At 49.0% G+C, this 27,368-nt stretch overlaps 2 protein-coding genes across 8 annotated transcripts in view; one reads left to right on the top strand and one right to left on the bottom strand.

Moving 5' to 3' along the window:
* Nucleotides 1–15,311, top strand: part of ANKLE2 (ankyrin repeat and LEM domain containing 2) — a 30,870-nt gene extending 15,559 nt beyond the window's left edge. For 2 of the 4 annotated variants that reach the window (XM_023647379.2, XM_070220494.1), the window contains exons 3-13: nt 200–394; nt 1,813–2,006; nt 2,086–2,274; nt 5,498–5,620; nt 7,093–7,159; nt 8,781–8,953; nt 9,866–9,972; nt 10,850–11,037; nt 11,458–12,088; nt 13,004–13,135; nt 13,538–15,311. In XM_023647379.2, the coding sequence (XP_023503147.2) occupies nt 200–394; nt 1,813–2,006; nt 2,086–2,274; nt 5,498–5,620; nt 7,093–7,159; nt 8,781–8,953; nt 9,866–9,972; nt 10,850–11,037; nt 11,458–12,088; nt 13,004–13,135; nt 13,538–13,730 (2,192 nt within the window). In that variant the 3' untranslated portion in view covers nt 13,731–15,311. Of the gene's footprint in view, nt 1–199; nt 407–1,812; nt 2,007–2,085; nt 2,275–5,497; nt 5,621–7,092; nt 7,160–8,780; nt 8,954–9,865; nt 9,973–10,849; nt 11,038–11,457; nt 12,089–13,003; nt 13,136–13,537 lie in introns of all 4 variants that reach the window. The other 2 variants (XM_023647378.2, XM_070220493.1) reach the window with 1 other exon arrangement.
* A 1,655-nt stretch (nt 15,312–16,966) lies between these two features.
* On the bottom strand, nt 16,967–27,359 carry PGAM5 (PGAM family member 5, mitochondrial serine/threonine protein phosphatase). 4 transcript variants are annotated; one of them, XM_070220495.1, is made up of 6 exons: nt 25,212–27,359; nt 22,178–22,356; nt 20,945–21,070; nt 20,783–20,871; nt 20,464–20,597; nt 16,967–18,077 (listed from the first exon to the last, which is right to left on the bottom strand). In XM_070220495.1, exons 1-6 carry the CDS (start codon nt 25,556–25,558, stop codon nt 17,927–17,929), a joined length of 1,026 nt encoding a protein of 341 aa, XP_070076596.1. In that variant the 5' UTR covers nt 25,559–27,359; the 3' UTR covers nt 16,967–17,926. The 4 variants fall into 4 exon arrangements, with proteins under 4 accessions (XP_070076596.1, XP_070076597.1, XP_023503153.1 ...); XM_070220496.1 differs by having other exon boundaries at nt 20,464–20,594; XM_023647385.2 differs by having other exon boundaries at nt 20,464–20,594; nt 24,984–25,247.
* Nucleotides 27,360–27,368: the final 9 nt, after the last annotated feature.

Genomic DNA, 27,368 nt, shown 5'->3' with positions numbered 1-27,368 from the left:
GATGGGCACAGATGTTAGCTCAGGGCCAGTCTTCCTCAGCAAAAAAAGAAAGATTGGCAGTTAGCTCAGGGCTAATCTTCCTCAAAAAATAAATAAATAAATAAAAATAAAAATAAACCCAGGACCTTCAGGTGTGAATTAAGTGATAATGGCTCCCGTTCTTCATCTTTAATTTTCCTTTGTTACTTTTCCCACGCAGAAAGGATTCATGTTTATGAAGATAAAAAGGAAGCATTACAAGCTGTCAGAATGATCAAAGGATCCCGATTTAAAGCTTTTTCAAGCAGAGAAGATGCAGAGAAATTTGCTAGAGGAATTTGTGATTATTTCCCTTCTCCAAGCAAAACCTCTTTACCACTTTCTCCTGTGAAAATAGCACCACTCTTTAGCAATGGTGGGTTAAAAGGTAAATTGTATAGCAGTTCACATCTTGGCATTACTATCAAATTTACCCCCAGGTATTTTGTGCCCTCTTTCCTGATTTATTGTAACTGGTTTTTTCCACCTTTGAGAGGAGTCCACTTTGCTAGGGAGCAGAGAGCTGAGGCCCAGGCCATAGAGCGGCTGAAGGAGAATGGGTCAGTTGGCTGTTCTGGGAAGGACCAGGGACCATGTAGGTAGAGGTGATGGGGGGCTGAGTGGGCCAGGCAGCTACTCCTCCAGGCCCTGAAGCTGGGGAGGCCATGGGAGAAGCAGTGAAAGGATCACCATCACCCCTTCTGTTCTGTTCTCTTTGTCTCGCTTTCTCCTGCTGCCTCTTAGATTCAGGGGATTTTTTGGATGCCAAGATCAGTCTGTTTCTCCCTTGAAGCTACACCTGATTTTAGGACTGTGGCACCTGCTTTGACCCAGAAGATCCTGCAAAAGCTGGGCTCGTCTGCAGGAGCTATCCAGCCAGAAATCTGAACATACCCACTCCCAGCTCAGAACCAGGATCTTAAGAGGGGGCCTTTGCAGTCAGCATTGTGCAAAACCCTGGTGGTCTTTAACTTTGGCCCAGGCTCAGTCTCATCGCCTCTCAGAGCTCACGGTTGTCCTGCTGCCCACGCTGTCGGGGTTCCGGAGGAAGGTGTCCTGTCCTTGCAGACATCTGGCCTCCAGTTGAGAGTCCCGTCTGCCTCCTTTCTTTTGTTCCCACACTTGGCCTCACACAGGTGCTGCTTAGAAACCAGAATGAATGTAAAACAGTTACAGGCTTCCCTCTTCCCAGTTTGTGAAAGTTCACTTCAAGAAGATCACTTTCGTACATTCTCAGGTTTTGTAATTAAACCAACTGAAATCACTCTTTTGCTCGCTCTTTCTTTATGGGAATGCTTTGTGCACCTCACAGATTTATGCGAACGCTGGTCATGCTCCTTTGGCCCTGTGCGCTCATCCTTCCTCCACCTAATGAGACCCACGCTGCCTTCACAAAGCCTTTTCTAGCTGGGGTCCAGTTGAGTCTTGTTGGCCTTTCACTTACGTGCCATAGCAGTGTGTTTGTACCACTGTGGAGGCTGGAACATAGGTCCTTCTGCTACCTATTATAATTGTTTCTTATCTCTTACTCCCAACTAGATCGTAAGCCTGTGTGAGAGAGATTTTCTTTTTTTTTTCCTGAGGAAGATTAGCCCTGAGCTCACATCTGCCACTAATCCTCCTCTTTTTGCTGAGGAAGACTGTCCCTGAGCTAACATCCATGCCATCTTCCTCTACTGTATATGTGGGGCGCCTGAGGGAGAGATTTTTATTGCCCTCCATGTAGCACATAGTGGGTGATGAGAAAAATGTTTGTGAAATTAAATATTCTTAAATGTGGTTTCTTAATGACAGATGGTTTATACCTCTCTGAGTCAGAAACAGTAAACAAAGAGCGAGCGAACAGTTATAAAAATCCCCGTACACAAGATCTTACTGCCAAACTTCGAAAAGCTGTGGAGAAGGGAGAAGATGACACCTTTGCTGATCTTATCTGGAGTAATCCCCGATATCTCATTGGTTCAGGGGACAACCCAACCATCGTACAGGTAATCCTGCTTGCAGCATCATTAGCGTCAAAAGACTTGTTGACAAAGACAAAACTCAAAATCTGCGGTATTCTTTCAGGAAGGATGTAGGTACAACGTCATGCATGTTGCTGCCAAAGAGAATCAGGCTTCTATCTGCCAGCTGACTCTAGAGACTCTGGAAAACCCTGAATTCATGCGGCTTATGTACCCCGATGACAACCCAAGCATGCTGCAGAATCGCATTTGTTACATCGTGGACCTGTACCTGAACACTCCTGACAAAATGGTGAGTGTGCCACCTCCTCTCTTTTCTAGTAGAAGTTACAGCCAGTCTTAAAACACGGTTAGTGTTCCTAGTATGTGAGTATTTACTGTGTCCCTGCACTGTATCAGTGTGCATGTGGAGGATCAGAGAGGAGACTCACATTCATTGAGCTCAGAGAATTTAGAGAGAGATGGTTGGAAAATAAGCTCTGCTCACACATGAGAAGTCCGCCCCACCGGGCAGGGTGCATGTGGGGCTTGGCTGTGGACAGAGCTGCTGCAAGGATACTTCCCTCCTGGCCGTTGTCAAGAGAGGCCCAAGCTGGGCTTTGGAGGATAGGTGAATGCTGAAAAGCTAAAGGGAGAAGAAAGTAAAAAAGTTTTGGTACCTTTTATTCTAGTGTTCTGTGTATATCTTTTTTTTTTTTTTTTTCCAGTTTACATTAGGACTATTTCCTGTGGGGTTAAAAATTTCCAAGGGATGATTTTTAATGGCTCATCAGGCTTAAGTAAGGATTCTTGAAACAGAAGAATTTTACATATATCAGAGAAAACCCAATGATGGCATAGAGCCAAGAATTATAAAGTCTCAGCAAAACCTAGGAGTTTGGAAAGGTGTAGTTGGCAGGAGAGGGAATAAAAGAAGCACATTGGAGTGGAGCATAATTTATTATCTCCTAATACATATCGAATATGATACATTGAACTGCAGAATTGGAAAGTAAGAATGACTTTTAAATTAATAAGAGAAAAAAGGGGGAATGGAGATAAATTTGGCCAAACTTGCAAATTTAGAAGGGAGTAAAAGAAATACAGTGATTACATGAGCAATAGTAAGTGTAGAGTAGGACAGAAGGAATAAAATCAGTTAGACTAAGTGTGAACAAACTGCATCAGTAAGGATGTCTGATTTGATTAGAATAATCAGGAAGTCTGACTTAATAGCTGTGATACAGAACTGTGTACCTTATAGAAAATACACATTCTGTTCTTTCTGTTTTTCTTTTTTCTTTTTTCTCCTGAGGAAAATTTGCCCTGAGCTAACATCCGTTGCCAGTCTTCCTCTTTTTTTTGCTTGTGGAAGGTTTGCCCTGAGCTAACATCTGTGCCAGTCTTCCTCGATTTTTCAGTATGTGGGCTACCAGCACAGCATGGCTGCTGACAGAGTGGTGTAGGTGTGTGCCCAGGAACTGAACCCGGGCTGCTGAAGTGGAGCATGCTGAACTTAACCACTAGGCCACCAGGGCTGACCATCACTTTTTTTTTTTTAATTTTTAAAGATTTTATTTTTCCTTTTTTCCCCCAAAGCTCCCCAGTATGTAGTTGTATACTCTAGTTGTGAGTGCCTCTGGTTGTACTATGTGGGACGCCACCTCAGCATGGCCTGATGAGCGAAGCCATGTCTGCACCCAGGATCCGAACCGGCGAAACCCCAGGCCGCTGAAGCAGAGCTCGCGAACTTAGCCACTCGGCCGTGGGGCCGGCCCCAGTCACATTCTTTTCTTAATGACTGTGCGGTACTCACAGAAAATGTACATATGCGTGTCCACAAAGAACACTTAATAAATTCCTGAAATTAGGTGATGTTACAGGTCATATTGTCTGATCATAACCCACTAAGAGTAGGAATCAATTAAAGCACTGACCACAACACTTGGGCATCCTAGAAAGCCTGGGGGCTCACCAGAGAATGTGGCATGAATGAGAACTACACCTGGTCCCGGACCCAGAGCCTGCTGTCTACATAGGAACAAAAGTTCCTGGCAGGAATGAAGGGACAGGTTGGGGTCAAGTTTGTGGAACTTGGAGCAGGTTAGAGATGGACGTTACATGGTGTGAGGGAGATGAGTGGCCAAAAGGAAACAGGAGTGTCTAGGGCTCTCTGAGGTCTGATGCTCCGAATGCCAAGTGAAGACAGTAGGCCCTGATGTGCAGTGACCTCTGTCCTCTGCATGCCTGGCAAGGGAGGGCTGGCTGTTAGAGCTGAAGTTGTCTCAGGGAGAACGTGAATCAAGAAAGACCTAATCCAGAGAATACACTAAAGCCGGGCCCACAAAGTACAGTTTTTGCAAATAAAACTTTGTTGGAACACAGCTGTGCTCATACTTTATATGTTGTCTGCGGCTGCAGAGAAAGGTAGAGTAGGGTAGTTATGGCAGAGACTGGGTAGCCTCGGAGCCTAAAATGTTTACTTGGCTGAGAAAATTTGCCGACCCCAGGCAAAAGGACAGGCACGGCGGAGAGCGGCGGTGCGGGCAAATGCCCAGACCTTTGCAGGTTCTCTGGAATGTATGAGGTGGGGAGGCAGTCCTAGAGGGTGTGGAGCAGGGCATAGGAGGTGACTTGAGGATATTTGCTTGCGCAAGATGACTGGAGTCACCTAGTGGAGGGTGGGCTGGAGCTGGGAGTGTGAGCCCAGGCAGAAGGCCCATTAGGTGTCTTGGCAACCTAGACAAGAAGCTAAGGGGAGGGCAGCCTTGGCATACGGAAGGAGGAGTGACCACTGGGGACTGCGGAGCTGGGATGTGCTGTCCTTGCTAATTACAGGTGGGCTGCAGGGCCGTCTTTCTGGCTCTGGTAGAGGCATGTGGATTCCACTTTGGACATGCTGCATTTGAGCCTGCGGCCATCCAAGGGCCCAGAAGCAGTGGGCCCAAGAGCTCTTAAGCTCAGGGGGCGCTGTCACCCTTAGGCCCACTGGTCTGTAGGCAGCAGATGAAGGTGCAGCTGTGGGCCGGGGAAGGGCACCACTGGGGGAAGCCGGGGCACTGAGAAGCACCATGGAGTCAAGAGTGCAGCGTTTCGTTTACTGCAGTGTTAGCCACTAGAGAGAGTTTTCTTTAAGTACAGACCAAATGCATAGACTTTGCTTTATTCTGGATGTTGCCTTCATCTGTTTATTTCACATTTTGAGCATTGATTTTATGACCTTGTACCAGGCCCTGAACTGTTAAAGCTACTGTTTACTGAGCAGGTGTTATGCTCAGCTCGGTTATAAGCTCCCACTGGACCCGAGCACCTGGGCACTAGACCCACAGCAGCCAGAGCAGTCTGCTGGGCTCAAGCCCGGCTATAACGTGGATATGTGCTAGTATGCCAGTTGTTTTTCAGTTATAAAAAGTGTCTTTTTACAGTCTTTTGGGGGGTTTTGTTTGTCTTACTAAATACCTATTTTTATCTTAAAGCAACCTTATGAAACAAAGTGTAAATGAGAAATAAGTGTTCTTCCTCTGCACCTCTCTCAGGGCTATGACACGCCGTTGCATTTTGCTTGTAAGTTTGGGAATGCAGATGTAGTCAATGTACTTTCTTCACACCCTTTGATTGTAAAGAACCCGAGGAATAAATATGATAAAACACCTGAAGATGTAAGTACCTATTGAAATGCCATTACTGTATAGTATTAGCAATGAAAATCCATAAGATACAGTGTATTTCACAGCTACTGTTAAGTCACATGTAACTCTGTGTGAGTGTGTTTGACTTATGGGCACATTAGCACCCTGATTGCTGAGCAAAAGGCACTCTGTGAAGAAAATGCATCTGTAGAGCCAGGAGGGAATGAATTGCCCCAGTTTGCTGGGTTTATTTTCCTGAACCTGGCAGATGGTTCTCAACAGCTCAGCAGTCTTTTATCAAGTTCTCTCTGTACACACCTCAGTTGACCAGGGTCAGAGAGAACAGAAGAGGTGGTAGTGATGCTGGTGATGATGGTTATGATGATTACGGTGATGATGGTGGTGTTGATGGCCATGATGATGATGCTGGTTATGATTACAGTGGTGGTGGTGGTGATGATGGTCATGATGGGGATGATGTTGATGGTAATGGTGGTGATAGTGAGGATTATCTTGATGGTGGTGAGGATGATGACGCTGAAAGCACCTGATGTGTGTTCAGGTCACTGTGCACGAGGCAGAGTCCTAAGCCCCTCCTGTACTCTCACCTGACCTATACAAGCCTTGTGAAGTAGGCATTGTCATGATCTGTGTTGGCAGTTGAACAAAATGTGCCTTAGGGCAGAGGTGCTTCTCTGCCTGTGAGATGGAAAGGGAACTGGACCTGATGAGAATTGAAAGCTGGGTTGATTATACCATACACTGGAGCTGGAGCTGACAGCTACACTGTCTACATACACTGGACCTGCCAGCCTTTGGAAATAGGATCTGTCAGGATCCTATTCTGGTAGTAAAGCCTCTTTTGTAGTTGCTATGGTTACATAAGTAATGACCGCTTTCTGTAGAAAGTTTAGAATACACATAAACAAAAAGAGTAAAATTCAGCAGATAATTCTACAATTCAGAAATTACCATTATTTTGCATATGTCTTACTCAATTTTTTGTGTACATATGTATATTTTTTCATATAAGATGCTATTTGGTAACTGATATTTTTAAAATATTTGACATCTCTCACAATCGGTTACAGACTTAAAAAAAATAGTTTCATTACTTGCAGGGTACACTATACAATTGTAGTTTGTTTCTCACAGGCTGGCAGGAGAGATGCTAATTTTGTGGTTCCTTTCTTATTTCAAAGTTACTGGTTTTTTAATTGTTTCTAGCAAAAAAATGTTCCTGCCACTACAATTCTCCAAGGGCTGAGAAAGTTGATTCCTGTAGTTGTGAAAATAAAACATTTGTGTTCCGTGCTAGATAGGAGTTCTGTTTCAACCCAGTCCACACAGGACCTCAGACAGGGGCACTCAGAGAACTGAAAATTGTGAGTGTGTCCGCATGTCTCTGCTCTGACTTGATAGTGCACTTTAAGATTTCCTTTCTAATGATAAGAAAATGTTATGATAAGATTTAGAGTGTTAACTCTGTTTTTTTTAAATAGGTTATTTGTGAAAGAAGCAAAAATAAATCTGTGGAACTGAAGGAGCGGATCAGAGAATATTTAAAGGGTAAGGTGGGGAATTGGTGCCTGGAATGTGAGGCCCGTTGCGGGGAATGTCCTGGACAGTGTCCAAGCCTGGCCTTGTGTCCTGGGCAGGAAAGCCAAGGGTTGCCCCTGAACTCCCTTCAGAAGCCCTTTTCACGGTTCCTTCTGTTTCCTGAACTTCCCAGCTCTCACATTCCACCTCTGTTTTCATATAATCCCTCCTGTAGGCCTTGAGCTTTTATGAGAGACCAGGTTGTCTATCATTTGACTGTTGCTCATGGTCTCACGCCTTAGTCTCTGCAGGCCCCTCATGTAGCAGGTGCCTCCAATCCCACCTCCTCAGGTACAGCCTGCGAGTCTGCACAGAAGAGAGTGAGCGCGGCTGTGCCCAGAACCCCTCGCTCGGCTGGTGGGTTGGTTGGTTTGTCAGTAGCTGTCTGTCAGCTCTTTCATCTCACGCCCTCTGCAAGCCTGCCTCCCAGCCTAACCCTGCCCCCTGCTTGGCAAAGCTGGGATGCTCCTCCCTCAGTTCCCTCCACAGTCCTCACCTCTCCTGCAGCCTCTCCGGCACTGGATCTCATCACTCTAGACCTAGAGTTGAATTACTGGCTCAGCTTTTCAAGACCGTGACCTGTCGGGACAGTCCTTCCTGCTCAGGTCTGGAGGTTCGCCTCAACTTCCTGGGGCCTTGCTCCTCTGGCCAATGGCTTCTAGGACTTGGCACCTGTACCTCCTAGCTTGCAGGCTTCAGGAGTGTGGAGATGGCTGGTTTCAGAAAGGGGTTGCTCCCACCATCTTCCTCTGTTGTTTCCAGTGAGTTGGAGAAGATGGCGGCAGAAATGCCTTTCCCTGCCATCTCTAGCCAGAAGTCTGGTGGTCTGCTCGCCAGCGACATTGCAGCAGATAGTTGATGCCCTTTGGCCTCTCCTGTTTGCCTGTCTTTCCTTCTCTCTTGGTTTCCATTCCTATCCAAATCCCTGTTGGTCTCCATTTGAAGCAGAGGTTGGCACATGCCTATCCGGCCCGCCTGCTTTTGTAAATAAAGTTTTACTGGCACATGACAGCCACAGCTGTGCGTTTGCGCATTGTCTCTGGGTGCTTTCCTGCTGCTCCCTCCGGCGTGATCTCACTGCACCCTACCTTTGTTCTTTCCTGATTTCACATCAGAGTCCTGATGTTCTGGTCTGTTGAGAGATGTGTATTCGATGATACAAAATTGTAACATACAGAAAAGGGTAGGGAATTGGGAAGGGAGAGGAGTTAAAATGTAACTTCTTTTTAACATCTCTCAAGCTCCCACTTAGGCTAATCTTGTTCACACAGGTCCTGCCTCTCTATCCTTTTAAGTATCTGGGGGTGAGGACTTGTTCCTTGCTCCCACTTCCTTTTTCCTTTTTTCTTCCCAGCAGAGGAAGAATGCAGGGCTCCGTGAGTGAGTGTGGGACAAACTGGTCTCTTGCCCAGGTTCTTCAGCTTCAGAGCTTTTGTAGCCTTTTTACTATTATTATTATCATGAAATCACTTGCAAAGCCTGTGGTGTAACGAATGTGTTGTTTCTTGGGCTGCTGACCCAGTGCTGGACACACCCCCTCAGGTGATGACTCACCTGCACGATGTGTGTAGCCCTGGTGTGTCTCCCCTAGGTCACTACTATGTGCCGCTCCTGAGAGCAGAGGACACGTCTTCTCCGGTGATCGGGGAGCTGTGGTCTTCAGACCAGACGGCCGAGGCCCCGCACGTTGGCCATGGTGGAAGCAGCCCCAGAGACCCCATTTTGACCCTGCGAGCTTTTGCAGGGCCCCTGAGTCCATCCAAGGTGAGCTGCTGTGGAAGCTTCTGGAACCAGCTCCTACCAGTCCCTGCCAGAAGTGCTGGGTGTTCTCGCCTCTTCGCTCTGTGTTTGGTCTTGGAGACCAGGTCCCATGGAACCCCAGTGAGTTGGCACTGAGGCTTCAGAACATTTGCTGGAGAAACAAGAGTATCTTGACCCTGTCAGGGTGGGTGTGGTGAGCCCACACTTCATAGAAGCGATGTTTCCCTGGGCTCACCCTCCCCCACACCATTGTCACTTGGCTCTCCCGTGTGTTGATGGCCCTTCTCACAGTTCATTGCCAGTCCAACTAGGCTGTCCATTCCAGTATTGTTGGACTTGTATTGTCACTAAGAAACTTCCATTTGCAAACTCTGCAGTTCACCTTCTGGATTGAGATATCTCATACACTGATCTGTATGTAATCTATCTTCTCATTAAAAATGTTCTAAATAATTAGTTACCCGCAACTATGAAGATGTCTCCAAAAACCAGTGATATCACTTAGGGTTAGATTCACTTGCATAAAACATAAAACTAGTAAGAATGACTTAAAAGCATAAACATTTGTTTTCCTCTCGTGTAATGAGAAAATGACTTGAGGCCCTTGGGGTGGCAGCTTTGCAGTGTCTGCCTCAAGGCCTTGCGTCATCCTCAGGGCCACGTGGTGCAACTCTGACCCTCAGACCCCAGCCCGGGCCACAGGAAGAAAGGGGCCCCTGCTTTATGGAGCCTTGTTCAGAGTCCCTCCTCACCTCCGTCAGAACACAGCAAGACAGGTGGGCGTGTTGCCCAGGGTCTGTCAGGAGATGGAGGAGGGACACTGGAAGGCACCAGATAGCTCTGTGATGCTGGAGGTTCTTCGCGTTGCCTGGTGACTTGGTACGTAGCATAGCTCAACACATTTTCTCTTCGTAGGCAGAAGATTTTCGGAGACTCTGGAAAACCCCGCCTCGAGAGAAAGCAGGCTTCTTTCACAATGTCAGGAAATCGGACCCAGAAAGAGGCATTGAGAGAGTGGGAAGGTACTTCAAGGGCATGGCACCAAGTGACAAAGAGCTGGTGTGGAGTCGTTTGGTGTGCTGTTGCTTACTTGTGGATAGAAGAGGAAACTTGTTACAATGGCCTTCACAGTAACAGTTCCCAGGAAGTGTTTACTGGGAGACTTTAGAGCCTTGTCGTGAGGTCTCACTCCTTGCAAACGTTGCACATGCTGCCGTTTGTGTAGCGTGAGATTCTGTTGGAACAGCCCTGCCCCACACGCAGCGTCTGTCAGGGAGTTGGTGTTCAGAGGCAGTGCTTTGTGTGAGGTGCCCACAGTGGGTGTTGCCTTGGCACTGAAGGAGAAAGTAAAACACAAGAGGTAGGCTGGAAACTACTAGGAAAAAAGTCCTTGGAAAGTGTTTTTTCCACAGTCAAGAAGCTAAATTATACTGTAATCAAATAAAACTTCAGTGAATTGTTTTAGAACTTGTTCTCAAAATATGTGCCTAGTTTCAGGTTTACAACTGGAACCTGAGAAGGACTTCTCTATTTTTATGTGCCTGGCCAAACCCATAATCGTATCCAACTTTATACAGTAGTTTTATGAAAACACGAAGGTCCATCTGCCTGTGGAGTCTGCTTAGCCCTCCTCCTCTCAGGTTTGCTTGTGAGTGGAGTTGTGGTCGCGGTCACCCTGGCTCGCTCCTAACCTGGCAGAGCTCCATGGGTGAGACTGTCGCGAGCGCTGCCTCAAAACGCAAGCACCAGTTTACCCCGACTTAGGATAACTGATAAAACGTAACCAGGTCTGCTGCTGTTGGTGCAGCACTTCCAGCATAAAGTGCCGTTTTCTGTGCAGTCAGTTCTGTGAGCTTCTGTTCTGGTTTCACAAGTGACGTGTGTGCTTTATTCTTACAGGGAGCTGGCTCATGAACTGGGGTATCCCTGGGTCGAGTACTGGGACTTTCTGGGCTGCTTTGTTGATCTGTCTTCCCAGGAGGGCCTGCAAAAACTAGAAGAATACCTTACTCAGCAAGAAGTGGGCAAAAAGCCCCAACAGGACACAGGAGAAGACGAAGCCTGGTGTCAGAACGCCTCTGCCCTCGGTAAGGACACACAGCACGTCCCAGGGCTCTGGGACTCGGACCAAGAAGTGAGTCCGTGTGAACGAGTGACCCCTGCTGCTCCTCTCTGTTCCTCATGCTGTGAGTGCTCCTGACGTCCTAGCAGATCAGATGAGAGGTGCCAAGTGCTCTCCTGTCCCCCATGAGTGCGTACCCTCGACTTGGCTTTCTCCTCACTTTCCTGCTTTTGAAGGGGGAGAACTCGGCCTGGAGGCTGTATTTCTGTTGGCAGGTCCTGCTTACCTTTTCCAAGGGGGCAGCACAGGTGGTTTCCTGTCTGGAGTCTGAGGAGGAGGCTTTGAACGAGAGAGTGGGCTTCCGCGGGCTGCAGGGATTCGCGGTGGTGCTGAGCGGGCATCCCGCGGTTTCCTGTCATCCACAGCTGCTCTCTCTCCCTCACAGGCCGTCGCAGGAAGTGCAGCAACTCCATCTCCGTCAGGGCGTTTCTAGATGAGGATGACGACATGAGCTTGGAAGAGATAAAAAATCGGCAAAACACAGCTCGAAGCAACACCCAGCCCACAGTCGGTGCTTTTGGAGACTCAGGGTGTGAAATCCTTTCCTTGGGGCAGAAGACAGACCTTGCAGGAGCTGCATCCCCGACCAGTCCCCACAGCAGCAGAAATGGGCTTTGTAGCCCCCTGGGTGGCAAGATGCCAAAGGCCCCGAGCCAGGAGGAAGCCCTCCTGTCACCTGTCTCTGGCTTGGCTGTTGAGTTCGATAAACTGAATTTGCAGAATCTAGGAAGTAGCTTTTCTAAGACACCAAATAAAAGTATGGAAACTAGAGATAAGAAGATCCTGACATCAGGAATGGACGCAGTAGAAAGTGACTCGTTAGAACCTCCTGCTGCTGGCAAACTTGGGAATAATCAAATAAGGACAGAGGGTGAAATGTCAGCCGGGATTGCTAAGATGTGCCTGGGTCCCGACAGTCCCAGGCACGAGGTGCAGCATGGCTGCAGTTCTGTGTCCTTGGAGCCGTCAAGGGTCCCCGCCACAAAGGAGCCCATCCAGAGGCTCTTCCTTTCTGGGTATGAGTTGCGCATGTGTGTTGGTGTGTGATTCTGGAGGAGTGGGATCTGTGCACGTGTCACATGGAGTAGGGAGGTGCGAGCGCATGTGACATGGTTGTAATTCTCTTCAACCTTCTCTCTGCCCACAACCTGATTGGATGTGCACTTGTAGTTCCCCCCTCTCTCGTGAGTTTGTAGCTTCTTGGTGCACATCAGTGGTCTTCCAAGTGGGTAGACACAGTGTCCTCCTTTCATGCTCGTCTTTATGTCTGCTGTACTTCCCAGGGGAGTCATCGCCCCCACAGAATGACTGGAACCTTCCTAAGTATTTAGTTTGTTTAGGAAGAAAGACCGTCTTGGGGTCAGTCTCCCAGATGGTGGACTGTCCCCAGCCTTCTGGTTGACGGTCTATGGGAGTGAAATGTGCAGGGGTGGGTCCCAGGCACCACCTCCACCGTTTCTGTGGGACGGTACATCCTCTCTGGAACCAGCCTTGGCTCCTCTGTAACCTGGGTCATAGCCCCGACAGCTGCTTCCTGAGGACCGGACGTGTTCCTGCAGCTGTTCTGTTCCTATGCTAGGTTTTTGAGTTATGAATGCATTTCAAGGGGGCTGGCCCAGTGGCGCAGCGGTTAGGTTCGCATGTTCCTCTTCTCGGCAGCCCAGGGTTCGCTGGTTCCGATCCCTGGTGCAGACATGGCACTGCTTGGCAAAAAGCCATGTGTGGCAGGTGTCTCACATATAAAGTAGAGGAAGATGAGCACAGATGTTAGCTCAGGGCCAGTCTTCCTCAGCAAAAAGAGGAGGATTGGCGGTAGTTAGCTCAGGGCTAATCTTCCTCAAAAAAAAAAAAAAGCATTGCTGTTGGAAGGCTGCGTTTTTAATCACAGGTGTTTCCACTTTTTCTATCACTTCTTTTTTTGTGCCTTCTAGAGAGGAGCCATCAAAACTGGATCGGGATGTTTTGGCAGCTCTGGAGTGTGCAAACGTGGACCCTCACCAGTACCCAGCCGTGCACAGATGGAAGAGTGCTGTCCTGTGCTTCTCACCCTCTGACAGACAGAGGTACCGACGGGCCCTGGAGAGGACGGTCTGTCTGTTATGTGGGGGTTGCTGGTAGCTAGCTTCTGGAATGCTCCAATTCCAATTCATGTGAATGTAGTGGTTCACCTAGAACACTGGCAGCCTGTTAGCCAGGCTAACGTGTAGCCCCCCTGATGTGTGGCTGTGGCTGGTGGCACAAGGTGTCAGGGTCAGGGGTGGAAGCAGCCAGGATTCCTGGTCAGGGTCACATGGGATTCTTATGGAAAACTGTGTGAGCTTTTAATCTTCAGGGCCTGTGGTTCTGAGGTGCGAAGCTCCTCTTCTCAGAGCCCCAGTGGTCCCCGGGCTCAGGCACAGGGGCCCAGGTCCTGTCTATAGCCCCTGCTCTCCCCACCTGATGACAGACCTTTCTTGTTTCCTCAGCTGGCCAAGCCCCGCCCTGAAAGGGAAGGTGAAGTCTCAGCTGCCGGAGCTCGGTGGCCCTCACAGCTGCAGCCCCGGGAAGCCTGGTCCCCTCCCCCTCTCCCCTGGGCTGGGCAGCCCTGGGCGCTACAGCCCTGCAAACGGGGGCCACCTCCGCAGGATGGCTCGCTTGGCCCAGCTTGCCACCTTGTAGGGCCGCCGCCACTGTTGGGCTCTCCTTTCAGTCGTCATTTTTAAGGAAAGAAGGGTACTATGTTTATTGTTAAAATTTCACAGAAAATTTTTGTCTGATGAATTTATTAGTCTTCATTTTGAGGGTAAAAGAATTTTAGAAAATGCAAATATTCTGTAAAAAATTTAGATTTTTGATATTTTGGGAAAAGTTGATGAAAGCAACCTCAGATAAAAATTTTCTGAAAACCATCAATGTGGTCACGATACAGACTTCAGTGTGCTGTTCCTGGTCGCGGGTGTAACGGAGGAGGGGTTCCAACGCAGTTTGTGCCGGGAAATCCGAGTGCGCGCCCAAAGGAGAGGTTGGCCGCGGTGGCGGCAGCAGCACCTCCCTGCACCTCACTTCTTAAAGCCAAGATTAGTTTTATGCCCTCCTCCTTTCTGGGGTATTTGACTTTCTAGTTCATGATAGAAAATCCTCTTTGCTTTGCCAGTCGATCCCACTTGGTTAGATGACTTGGTAAGGGGGATGGATGTCCAGGAGTAAATGAACCTTGACTGTGTCTTACACTTGCAATGATATTTATAATTTGGGTCATTAAAAACATTTTAATTAGTGGCCAGAATATAAAACTTCCTTTTCTCTTGGGAAAAGTCTTGTAGCCACTGGGAGTTGGGCAGGTAGTCACACGGAACTCAGCAGCAGTCACTAGATGTTCTTCCTTCTCACCAGTGCTTGAGCTTTCACAGTGGACTTGATTGAGTTGTCAATTTAGTGGTAATAAAATGAGCTGTACGTTGGTCCCTAGGTTTGAAATTTATTCCCTATTTTAGAACTCATTTCAATTGGATTATAAAAGAGCGTCATGTTTTAGTACAGGAACTAGAGGTTGACTTTGACAGCTTTGAGACCCAGTTCAGTGACTTGAGCACGGTTTAGTTTAGTCTTCACCTTGGCTGTCACCTTCCAGAGGGTGTGTGCACAGACCCTGGGGCACACACAGCACTGAGCACCACGAGGATGCCCAAGACCGAGCAACAGCAAGGGCTGGTTTCCTCCCGGTGTTACAAACCACACAAGCAGACGTCTCTGAGCGTTTCCAGTGTTTTATCCAAATAAAAACTCTACTAGGGCTCTTGCTGACTTCAGTGCCTTTTGTAAATCATTTTTGATTTTCCTCAACTTGCTTTTTGGGAATAGGCAGTGATGCTAAGTGGAGGTAAGTGAGATTCTTTCTCCTCGTTAAGTTTTGTTCTTAAAACTTCTACATTGAAACTTGTATTTAAAATAGCTTATTTCTTTCACGTGATAACAAGACAGGTCAGGAATATGGAATCAAGATTTAGATTTTAAAATTCAAAAGGTTGTTACACAGGGTGTTTCCACTTGTGTAGCAGTGGAATCTAGATATAAGACAGAAAAACACATTCTCTTCTAAAGACCAACGGCATTTTTAAAAGGCATCTTTGTTCTCAACAGAAATCGGAATACAGATGTTATATTCACAGTCATAACCTGTTTCCTCTAAGATCTTGCCATACTGTCCTGTATATTGTTGTAAATATTCAGATGGAAATTAAAATGGTGTTTTTGCCCTAATTTTGCAGACTGCTGTTCCTGTTTTCTGAAGTTCTGGGATTTCTTTGACTATTTATTCATTTATAGAAGGTGGCCCTGCTTCCAGTGAATGCATTGTCGTGTCTGCTGTGGTGATTTTTGTGTTCTTTTTTGAGCTATTCAGTGAAATAAATTATTTTTTAAACCATGTGGTAATAATTCTAAGCTTTCAGAAAGACCTCTTTCACCTGTGCCAGGCAAAATGTGCTTTTTAGTAAAATCTTAAGTAGTGTTTTTTGAGGAAATAATATATTAACCTGAGAGTAGTTTATTGGCTGTTTTTTGGCCCCTTTGATTCCTAACACAGTTGTGGAAAACTTTCTGGCGTAAGTTAAACTAGCACAGATTTCCTAACTGCCCATGGAAAGGGGAAGCCTCTCCTGTGGGGCGAAGACTTGGCTGTCATTTCCTTGTTTGGAGGAGGTGGTGGGAGCCCTCGGCCGCGGTGAGGTGGGCGGGTGCCAGGCTGTGGGCTGCGGTGCGAGAGGGCCCTGGGAAGCCCCAGTTCACTTCTGGGGGGGACGTGGGCGCCGCAGTCTTCTGAAGTGAGAGCCTGCCGCACGTGGCAAGGACCACACACAAATCCTCTGCAATCATTTTTGGATGTTTCCAGAAACTTTCACAGCTTTCAGGGGAATTGACAGGTTGAGGGATAGCTGCCATGTCAGAGTGGTTTCAAACATCATCGGATGCGGCCCTGTGCTGTTTTCCTCCGCCGGTTCTGCTCACTGGGCTGTTCAGGGCACGTTCTCTTCTTATATCTTAGACATTTTGCATTTGTGTGTAAAAACCTGTAGTATTCTCCAGTTAAGTTCCTTTCCTGACTGTCTCAAAAGAAAACATTGGGGAACAAACAGCAACACAACACGGTAGGTAGGACGGACTCCCAGATGTCAGTTCAGGTTCCCTCGTATTACACAGGTTTGTGGTGTGCAGGTATCATTATGGACATTTCCAAAGTCTTCAGTCACCTGTCCCATCTCAGGGAACAGTGTCTACGATGACATCACCAGGCCCCTGTGCCTGACCCCATCCAAGCACCCCCTCTCCTGCTCTCGGCTGGGTGGTCTGTCCGCTCCACACCCCAGGTGGGCTTGTTTCTGGTTTTTAGAATGCTGCCGTTTCTCAAAGGTCAAGTGTAAAGGGCAGAAATGTCACTGAAAAGGCATGTCTGCAGAAAGGACAGTGAGGTGGCCTTGTAGACTCCTTGAGGGAACAGGGAAGAGAACCCACCACTTACCTTGAGGTGTCCTAGGCCCGAGAGTCCAAGGCTCAGAGTCCATGTGGGATGTGAGGCCCTTCCTTCCCCGGCTTCATTTGCACGTGAAGTGAAATGAGAGTGCCCGTCACCTTGTGGTTTTAGAAGTTGACACGGCCCCTGGCTTATTTGTCAAAACTATTTCTAGAAAATGGTGTGTGGTTGCTGGTTCTAGAGAACCATTTATCAAGTTCACTGTCCTGGGTCAGAGCCTCACAGAGGACCCTGGGGGGGCGCATACCTGGGCAAAGCCACCAGCCCTGGAGACACAAAATAGTGCGGAAAGAGCTTTCTGCCGAAGCTGTTTCAGCAAGTTTGGGGCTGCTGTTCGTTGCACTACATGGGCTTCCTGTTTTCTTTAAAACAAACATTCAGTTAGTACTTGGAAAAAACAGTAAAATAAAATTTATTTTTTATTTATTTCCAAAGTTGACACAGAAATGGATCAAATATCCCAATTAGTTGCAGTGATTACAGAAAATGCTCATAACCACTTTATAGAAATTGTAGTTTTTCCTAAATTAACAGAACATTTGAGATTTACATACTATGTCTAAATAGTTTGATCCATAAGCATAAAAGATTAACAGCCAGAGGAAAACAAAGATTGAACGGTCGGCTCTTTTACTGAAACAGGACCCTCTCCTGGGCCATCACCACCCAGCCTCTGTCCCATGAGGCCAGCCGGCATGTCACCTCCATCACCTGCCAAGGTGCTTCTGCGTGCCTGAAAAGCCTAAGGCACAGGGAGCTCACGTCCAGCAGTGTCAGGTGTGTGGCGTTAGAGGGAGAGATTGGTTTTCAAAGCAAGAACCCAGATGAGGAAAATCTTTGATAAATATTTGACAAAAGGGTTTTAAGAAGTGAAGAGAATGCATGAAGCGGAAGAGAAGCGCTGGCACCTGCTCCGAGTCCCTCGTGCCTGTTGGGCTTTGCTGATGGAGTGTCGAGGGGGGGGTCACCTGGCAAGCTGTGGTCACGACCAGAGACCCCTTGGTGTGGATCTGCTGCGGTGCCCGCAGTGATGGCATCTGTGAGGCCTTGTCCAGTCCCTGAAACAGGCCTCCTTAAACTGCACAGGCTCGTCCTGGTAGATGAGAGAAAGGCAGAAAACCCTGTGCAAGAAATCAGGCTGATCTGAACGTTCCCTTGTCCATGCTGGGCCAGGAGTGCTAAAATGCTGCATTTTACATATTTCTACTTTTCTGCCACCTCGTCCTGGAGAAATGAAAAGTAGCCTGTGGAGGGAAGACAGAGGGAAGGAGCCCGTGTTCTTGGCGGCACCCACACTGGAGCCGGGCAGGGGGCTGAGGAGGAAAGCGGAGCCTCAAGGCAGCCCTCAGGAGCGGGAGATCTTATCAGGAGGCATGAACCCCGTGTCCCCGAGGGTCCTGAGTGCCACTCGGCCATCAGGCCGGACCACCAGGTGAGTAATGCTGCCGTTGTTGAGGGAAAGGCGGAGCCAGCCTTCTGGAGGGAACTGCAGCGCCCTGGGGAAGAAGAAAGAACATGCCAGAATGGGGGCCTTGTTTTTGAAATGGGCCGAGGTCTTGGCAAATCTACCACCACCGGACCCCAGGTGAGAAGTCTCAGAGCCGACCTCAGGGCTGGGACCAACATCACTAAGTCCCTCCCATTTCAAGCAAGGGATTTCTCAGGAAGGAGCTGCCCGGCGATGCCAACCCATCCAATATGGGGTAAAGTGGCAGCCCAGCCCCTCTCTGGGGCAGGAGATCAACGCAACTCAAGATTTGCATGTGAGTCAGAAATACACCAATTCGTACAACTGTGCACGATTTAATTTCTGGTTTTCCAATGTAACAAAAGGGGTGGGGGCAGCCAACAGTGACAGAGCCCTTCCTGCTCCATTCTCCCCAGGGAGGGCTGGAGGGTGGTGTTATCCACAACCCCTCAGCATGTTAACACTCTTAATGCTTTTTAGGCACAGTTAATATTTGCTGAAAAGCCCAGAATTGCTGTCGCTTCCATCTGAGTCACCAGACATCCCTTATGCCTCAGAGCGTTGGCACGGACAGCGGCATCCCTGTGGCTTACCTTGCAGCCGTCAGCTGACATCTTCCCTGAGTTTTGTGGACTCAGAGGAATAACTGCCTTCACGCTGTCTCAGTCTTCTCCGTGTCATGCCTCACACTTCCCAGAGCACTCTCCTGAATCAGCAGCAGAGCGCCTCGCGTGTCTTGGTAGTGCTTTGGCTCCTCGGAGCCCCACACCCAACACAGGCAGCCTCCCCTCCAAGTCCCCAGTTACTTTGGGTGTGTTTTCAGCACCGAGGTCACCTGCTAGTGACCGCTTAGGTCGCCTTCTCCCAGGATAGGAGCAACACAGTGTTTACACAGCACAGAAGTCACCCAGGTGCTCTTGGGCGCCCAGGGCAGCACACAGGATGGTGCCGAGCCAGGAGCCCTGGGACTGCCTCCCAGGAGCATTGTGGCTGAGGGCGTGGAGCCAGGGGCCTGCCCATCCGATGCCCACCCCCTTCCCCAGCAGCACTCGATCTGGCTTGGAGGCCCCATAAGCGAGCTGAGAACCCCGGCTCCCCTGACACAGGCACTGCCCCCCATTCCCCGCCTTGGGCTTCTCGTGGAGGGGTGGGGGAGTGGTGAGCGTGGCCCCCCACAGCCCTGGGACAGGCCCGAGGGTCTAACGCAGTGAGCAGAGATCCTGGGCCTGTCTTCAGACAGCACCACAGGCCTGCTGGCTATGCTGTATCCTGTCTTGCCACTGCCGAACTCATCGTCACACAAGAGGAACCCCTCAGCTACTGAAGTTCCCAACAAATGCTTTCTAACGGATCCAAGGGGAGGCAGGGTTCCAGTTATTTCAAATTTTACACTAAGTAGGATCTTGTCAAACAGATGCACCCAGCTGGCCTTCCCCCCTACAGGGCCCTCTGTGACACGTGGCTACCACTCAGGGCAGGCGTCACTTAAAAGGGCCCTGGAACTTTCTGTGGTGCCAGGAAGCAGGGGCAGGTCCACAGGACACAGGAGCTCCAGAAGGAGTTCCCAACAGCCGAGGCTGCAGCAACTGGAGCAGTGAAGTGACTAATGTGGTAACGGATTATAACCCGTAGCCCAAAATCAAGGTCCAGGAGTCCATAATCATACAAAGAAATATATGGAGGGTAAGGGGCTGGCCCCATGGCCGAGTGGTTAAGTTTGCGCACTCCACTGCAGGCGGCCCAGTGTTTCATTGGTTTGAATCCTGGGCGCGGACATGGCACTGCTCATCAAACCACGCTGAGGCAGTGTCCCACATGCCACAACTAGAAGGACCCACAACGAAGAATATACAACTATGTACCGGGGGGCTTTGAGGAGAAAAAGGAAAAAAATAAAATCTTTAAAAAAAAAAAAAATTTAAGAAATGTATGGAGGGTAAGAGTCAGGTCTTAAAAAGAATTCCAATTGATAAACAAAAGGAAACACGAAACCACCACTAGGCAAACACCACTGTAGTGACTGTTGTGGCAGGATTACCAACAGGTGCTAAAACCCACTGGAATGTCTGAGGGGAACAGGATGTGAGCCTTGGCTCCCAAGATGCTTATCAATCACCAAGGGGAAAATAATGACTTCACAGTGTGAAAAGTCCAGTGCACACAGCGCCTTAACCAAAGGACCACCTCAGCATCACCGGGAAAGGCCATCGACTGTGGCCAGGACGCACTGGGATGAGCAGACCATGTCTGCTATTCCCCAAATGCAATAGTCCTGAGAAACTCCTAACAGAGATTCTGCCTGACGAGTGACTAGGCCCCGGGGAAAGCGTCGAGGCCACGAGCAGAGGAAAGACGAGGAGCAGGCCGGCTGGCAGGAGGAAGCTTGGCCAGGGCGCCTGGCTAAGACCCCTCACCTGCATACGATGTAGCGGATGACATTGGCGTGGCAGATGAAGATCTCGTAACTGTCCTCCTGCTGCTTGGCGTCTGCCCGGTGGATGTAGTTCCGGAAGGCGGCCTCAATCCGGGCTCCATCTTCGTAATACTGCTAGCGGGTAAAGGAAAGAATGATGAGCATGGAGGCGGCACAGAGGCCATGCCGAGGTCAGGAAAAGGATGGCCCGCCACTGCGGGAGCAGGAGTGAGAGGAAGGGGTGGGGAGAGTGAGCCAAGGAGGACAGAGTGGAGGCTGCTCCCCAGGGAGGAAGACCACCGTTGGGGGGACGTTTTTACCACAGCCTCTGGCTTCCAGTGAGACACGGGCGGGTCGGGCTCGATGGGGGCACCTTCCCTGAGCAGGTCTGTGCTGACCTTGCAGACGCCTGCAGAGAAGCAGGGAGACTCAGCGCGCCTGCTCCCTCCCTTTGCTGCAGAGGAACCCAGACAGGCACTCACCTGGCAGGTGTTTGCTGATGATGTCAGTGGTTTCCACTGCGCGGGTCATGGAGGAATGGACAATTTTATTAAACTTCAACCCCAAGCTTGCAAGTCGGAGACCAGTTAGTTCAGCCTGTTCACGACCTGGGAGGTGAAATACACTGGAGAATTCAAAAAACTGGAGTCCTTTTGTTTACCTTACAAATGCTTCAGTCCTTACCAAGTAGCATTAGGGGTAGCGACAAGACGAGGCCAGGAATTCAACAGGTAAAATCGAGATAATCCAGTTACCTTCAGCCCCATTAGAAAAAACATTCAAAACAGTGACCAAGACTGGGGACTACTAGTTTGGCTGGGGCCTGTTTACTACTTTCTGTTGCTGTTTCTGGGTCCCTCACACCGTTCTTACTCAACTTTGTCCAATGACTGTGTCTCAGCATGCCAGTGACCCACCAGCTGTACAACCATCGTAGATATCAACACACAGAGACCTGACGGCCTCCGTGTCACCAAGTACAGACTGGGTACAAATACAAATGGCTTTTCTCAAATATGTCTTAGAATCTAGTTGAAAATGCCCTCAGAAAGTCAGATTCAGCTGAATGTGGTGACACTTGCAGACAGGGCTTCACTTCCCATTTGTGTACCAGGAACCTGGACCCACAAGAGGGGCACTATCCCCTTTGTACCATCTGAATTCTTTAACGTGCACACAAATGGGTAATATCCCATTCAACAAAGAAACTTTTAAAAATTTAAATGCTACCTCAGACCACCCTGCATTTCCTTTCCTAGGAATTTCTCCTGTGGAAACCCTTGCACCCGGCCACAGAGACCAAGGTTGAAGGACACGCCCAGCAGCACTGTTCATGACAACAAGAAACTGCAAAAGCCACACACACCTCTGCCACAGGGACAGCTGCTATCACTCAGTCTCACCTGTTTATTTCTATGAAGCAGACTCTAAATAGACATCTGCAAGTGCTGTATAAGGATCTTCAGCAAAAAATTAACTCAAGCACAACAGTGCACATGGTCTGCTGCCTTGCAGAGCATCAGGGACCACAGAGGCCTCTGCTGTGTGCTTTGGATTCTACTGCCTGCAAGCAAGATCCACCATCATATTTTTTAAGCTGAGGACATTTTTGAAGCCTCTGATGTATCGGAGTTAGGGTGATAACTACTGACAATGACAGTGCTCGAATCTGGGCCAAGTCCCTGACACAGGTCCAAGGAACCCCCAGCACATACCCAGGGGCGTCAGAGTGCGGTCCTTCTCCAGGGAGGCATCCACATGGTACTGGGAGTGCCTGATGAGGAAGATGTGCCGCGTGGCCTTGGCTTTGTAGTGGTCCAGCCTGGATGCCAGTTCCTCTTCTCCAGATTCCAGGTTCCTCTTCCGCAGGTTGACCAGGGACAGTGGTTCTCGCCTAATGTTGAAATATGAGACGGTATGTCCTTGCGACTCCTGTTTACAAATCACCCTGGATATTTCTGACAAGATGGTCTTTCCATCTTGGGAAAGCACAGGGGAGAAGCCAGTGCCCTCGGCACTCTGTTCTCTGCCACCGGCCCTAGAGAGGCCAGCTTCTTGGAGCACATCTCATTCAGACCAGAGCTGAGCGCTGCCAGGCCTGTTCTGGGCGACTGGATGGTGAACAAGACAGACAAGTGAAGCCCTTGTGCAACTTACATTCTAGTGAGGAGAGGCAATAACAGCACAGAGATCAGTGACGTGGAGAAAGTGGAACCAGGTAACAGGAAGGCGTGGCTGTGGGAGGGCAGGTAGGACGTGCCCACAGGGCAGCCACTATGGCCTTGCTGAAGGGGACACTGAAGCAGAGTCGGCAACTGTGCTGTCCACTAGTAGCGACTAGCCATGTGATTACTTAAATTCAAAACAATGAAAATTAAATAAAATTAAAACTTTATTTCCCCAGTCACAGTGAACACATTTTAAATGCACATGGGAGAGTGGTTATCACATTGGACAGTAAGGAAGAAAACCTTCTTCTTATCACAGAAAGTCTACTGGAGGTGCTGCTGGAATGTTGAAGAGCTGATGGGGTGGGGACAGCCACAGCAAAGATGACAGGCATATCTGGTGGCTCACGGAACTGAAGTTAATAAAAGGCAGAGCTGAGAAAAGAATGCACTTGGCTGAGACAGAGTGGCGGAAGGAAAGTTTTGAGGGGAGTAGTGCCAATTCAAGGGTTCTGCTGGGGCCATGTGAGCCTGGGGTGCCCATAATACAACCAGGCCAAGATGCTGCCTTGGCACACATGTGGGAGCCTAGGGCTGAGCCAGAGAAGACATCTGGGAGCTACAGGCACAGACACAGGGAGCCTGGACTGGATGAAGTTCCCCAGGAAGAGGCTGGAGATTTCACTGGATGAGGCTCTGGAACTTTCCAGCATTTACACTTGGTGACTAAATACAGCTTCAACCAATAAAGCTGGAGTCCAGTTCTACCTCAAGCAAATCCTTTAACCTCAGAGTGAATCTGTTTCCTTAAAAAGATGTAAGAAATTTGGAAGATCGTACTGATGTTTAAAAAAGAGAACATGAACTGGTTTAATCATGAGAAAAACAGACACATCCAAATTGAGAGACAATCTATAAGATCCCTGACCAGCACTCCTCAAAACTGTCACGGTCATCAAGATAAGGGAAGTGTGAGCAACTCTCAAAGCCAAGAGGAGCCTGAGGAGACGTGAGGATCAACTGTCATGTAGCATCCTGGAAGAGACAATGGACAATAGGTGAAAACTGAGGAAATCTCAGTAAAGTATGGACGACAGTTAATAACATATCTATACTGACTGGCTCACTCACTGTGACAAGCGTACCATACTAGCATAAGATGTTAACAACAGAGGAGCCTAGGTGTGGAATACACAGGACCTCTATTACCTCTGCAATCTTTCTGTAAATCTCCAACTATTCTAAAATAAGTTTATTTTTTAAAAATGAAAGGTGAAAGAAATGAATCACTATGAAGTTCCTGATACACCTGGGCTAAAAATAAATATTAGCTCTGTTCCCCCTCACTCAGAGCAAAGTATCAAGTAGTAAGGAGCTGGGACTGGGTAAACCATCCATAATGGCCACTCCCAGACTCCAGAGCAGTGCTGTGCAATAAAAACAGACCAGCAACATACGTGTTTTTAAATCTCCAAGTAGCCACAATTAAAAAGTAAAAAGAAGCAGGGAAAATTTCAATTACTTACTTTATTTAACCCAATGTACCAAAAATACTATCATTTCAACAAATAAACAATAATCAAAATATCTGCACTGCTTTGTAAGACTAACAATTGTTTCCTGATCACAGAAGCCATATTTCAGGTGCTCCACAGGACATGTGGCTAGTGACCAGGTACTGACCCAAGACCCCTGGAGGCTCATGTTACTATTCAAGACGTCTGCTAACCATGTCCTTGCACATCTTCCCTGCAAAGAGACCCTTTTAAAGGACTTGGCCATCATTCTTCAGGCACCCACATCCATCTCTCTCAGCTGTTAGGCAAAAACAGGATCAATACTCCATCATCCAATTCAACGCTTCAGAAACTGAGAGTGGGAAACAAGGATGACAGCCCTACAGAGAGGTCCAAGCCCTCCGTCTAGGACTGAAAATGACCACGTTGGGCCACTCTGTGTGCCAGGCACTGTCCACATCGCTAGACTCGTTCCTCAGAACCACCTCGGGACTTGAGAGACGAGGCTCGGAGGAGGTGTGGGTGGGACAGACCCCGGGGAGCCGAGGCTCCGAGGAGGGGTGGGTGGGACAGACCAGGAGCCGAGGCTTGGAGGAGGGGTGGGTGGGACAGACCAGGAGCCGAGGCTTGGAGGAGGGGTGGGTGGGACAGACCCGGAACTGAGGCTCAGGGATCGAGGGACGCCCACATCGCAGCCAGACTTGCAGCCAGAACCGATAGAGAAACCCGCCCGCAGCCTGCCTCGCCCGCCCCTCCGCTTCGCGGACCTTGTCGGCCCGAACACACGGCACGGGGCCCGGCCCCCACCCACCGGCCCCCACCCACCGGCCCCGCACCTGTCCCAGTTGGGGTCCCAGACACCGGGCCTCGGGCGCGCAGGCCCGGCCCACGCTGGAGGCTCGACCACGCGCGGCTCCGCGTCCCCGCCCGCGCGGGGCTTGCCCACCGCCACGGCCGAGAAGAGCACGGCGGCCGAGCCCCCCGCCAGGCCGCAGGCTGCCAGCTGCAAGGCCTGCCGGAACGCCATGCCGGCCCTCCCGCACCGGCCCCGCGCATGCGCTCACCGGTGCGGACGGCGCGCCGCAAGGGACATGTTTCCTTCCGGCCGGCGGGCGGCGCGGGGGCTGTCGGGATCGCCCGGCCGCCGCCGGTGCTTCCGAGGAGAAAGACGCAGGGGCATGGCGGGCGGCGGTTCTCGGAGGTCTGCCCCGCCGTGGGCAGAGGGCCGGGCGAGTCCTGGCCTTCGAGCAGCGAGAGGTCGCGCGGCGCTGCCCCCGCGGAGCTCGAGGGCGCCTGGGCGGGCGCCGCGCCGGACAGGCGGGCGGGGCCTCGCGGAGAAGGACTTGGGGTTCTGTTCGCGTGAACTGGGAACCTCCGCAGGGCATGCTGCTGTTTTTGCTGTAGTACACATAACATAAAATGTGCCTTCTTAACCACTTTTAAGTGTACAGTTTCATGGCATTAGGTACATCCGCGTTGCTGTGCAACCATCCCCACCATCCATCTCCAGAACGTTTTCATCTTCCCGCACTGAAACTGTGTCTCCCCGTGAAACAACTCATTTCCCTGCGGTCAAAGCCAGGTGACCACCATTGTGCTTTCTGTCTCTGAGTTGAGTCGAACTTCGTGAGTGGAGTCATACAGTGTTTGTCCTTTGGGAACTGGTGTGTTTCAGCATAATGTCCTCGAGGGTCATCCATCTTGTAGCATATGTCAGAATTAATTTCCTTTTTAAAAACTGGATAAATATTGCATCGCATGAATATAACACTTTGTTTAACCATTCATCCATCAATGGACACTTGGGTTGCTCCAGTGAATAATGCTGCCCTGAACATGGGTGTGCAAGTATCTTTTCAAATCCCTGCTTTCAGTTCTTTTGGGTGTATATCCAGAAGTGTAATTACTAGATCATCTTTGCAGGTTTTTAAGTTGGGAATTGACATGATGTGATTTACATTTTTTTAAAAATCACTCGATATTTTGGAGAATGAATCTATTCCACAGAAATACCCAGAACTCTGCTTAAACATGGTGTTTTGAACCCAAACATTTATTTCTAGAAGGTCACTTACTAGAACCATAGTAAAAAGATTTTAAAAGGAAAAAAAAGACAAATCCACAAGGACATACTTGAATCTGCAAGAAGAAACAAAGAGAACACTTGACAAAATTCTGGAAGATGGAACGTCAGCTGCCTGCACTGAGGGAAGCCAAGATACAAGCTCATTTAATCCAGAGAGTCTAGAAGAGTCTGAGGAGTTATAGGCACTAGCCCCACCTCTGAGGTCGGTGAGCGGAGTTAAACACAGGAGGACCGATTGAAAAATCTCGAAGAGCTTGCCCTCTACACCCCTCCATCTACTGTAATTCAGGCGAACACCTCATCTCCATCGTGGCAGAAGACTAGACAGATTTCATTCTGGGGGATTTTAACCAGAAGGACTGTGGATTTGGGAACGCCAGACAGCAGAGATTGGGATGCAGTAATAAAGATGAGATGATGGGAAGTTCATATGCTAATAGTGGGACCTCTAACCCCTTTCCTCCAGTCAGTCACAAGAATGTTGGCCACTAGGCTTGCTCCATTACAACTGCCATACTTCTCCCTGGGCAAGAAATTAAAGGATTCTTCTCTGGGGAAACTGAAGCCCAAGAGAAAAGGCCTCAGTTACTGAGAATGGGTGATCCCCAACAATACTGGGTCAGCCCACAGTAAGGATACCATTTGATAAGTGTAGCCCATGCACACTAAGCTTCAGAGAATGCCGGAGTGGCTTTGACTCTCAAACAATGATGCACAAGCAAGGATCAACAGACATTTGAAGACATCTTGAAAGAAAAGAACAAAATAAACAACAAATGAACCTTGAGAAAATAGAAACAGTACATGGGGACAGAGGAAAATTTCAAAAGATATATAATTGAGATCCCAAGGGATATTGCGTCCATGAAGCAAGGATGGGACACTATGAGGAAGGAACGTGCTTAAGAGTGAGAAAGCAGGGTAGGCAGGGTTCGTGTAAAGGAGCAACAGGAAGCAGAAAAAATCAGCAGGAAGGGTGGCATATATGTATCACCCGGCCTCTCAGAACACAGGGGCAAGTCTTGGTCTAGAAGGGCCTTTCTGCTATGCCTCCATGTAGCTAAGCAGTAGTATTGTATATTTTACCACAACTGAAAAAAAAATCTGAGCGCGGCCCTCTGACCATACATTTCTT

Source organism: Equus caballus, chromosome 8 (assembly GCF_041296265.1).
Source record: "Equus caballus isolate H_3958 breed thoroughbred chromosome 8, TB-T2T, whole genome shotgun sequence".
Classification (NCBI taxonomy): Eukaryota; Metazoa; Chordata; class Mammalia; order Perissodactyla; family Equidae; genus Equus; species Equus caballus.
Note: the sequence above shows the minus strand (reverse complement) of the source record. Positions and strands in the feature narration are given on the sequence as shown.

Bases quoted from the DNA above. Each gene is read 5' to 3' on its own strand.
- PGAM5 (XM_070220495.1), bottom strand. From the start codon at position 25,558: ATGTGTACTACAGCAAAAACAGCAGCATGCCCTGCGGAGGTTCCCAGT. The intron at 22,357-25,211 runs GTGAGCGCATGC...TTTCAACATTAG, and splicing joins GCGGCGCGCCGTCCGCACCG to GCGAGAACCACTGTCCCTGG. The intron at 18,078-20,463 runs GTGAGGGGTCTT...CTTCTTCCCCAG, and splicing joins ATCCGCTACATCGTATGCAG to GGCGCTGCAGTTCCCTCCAG.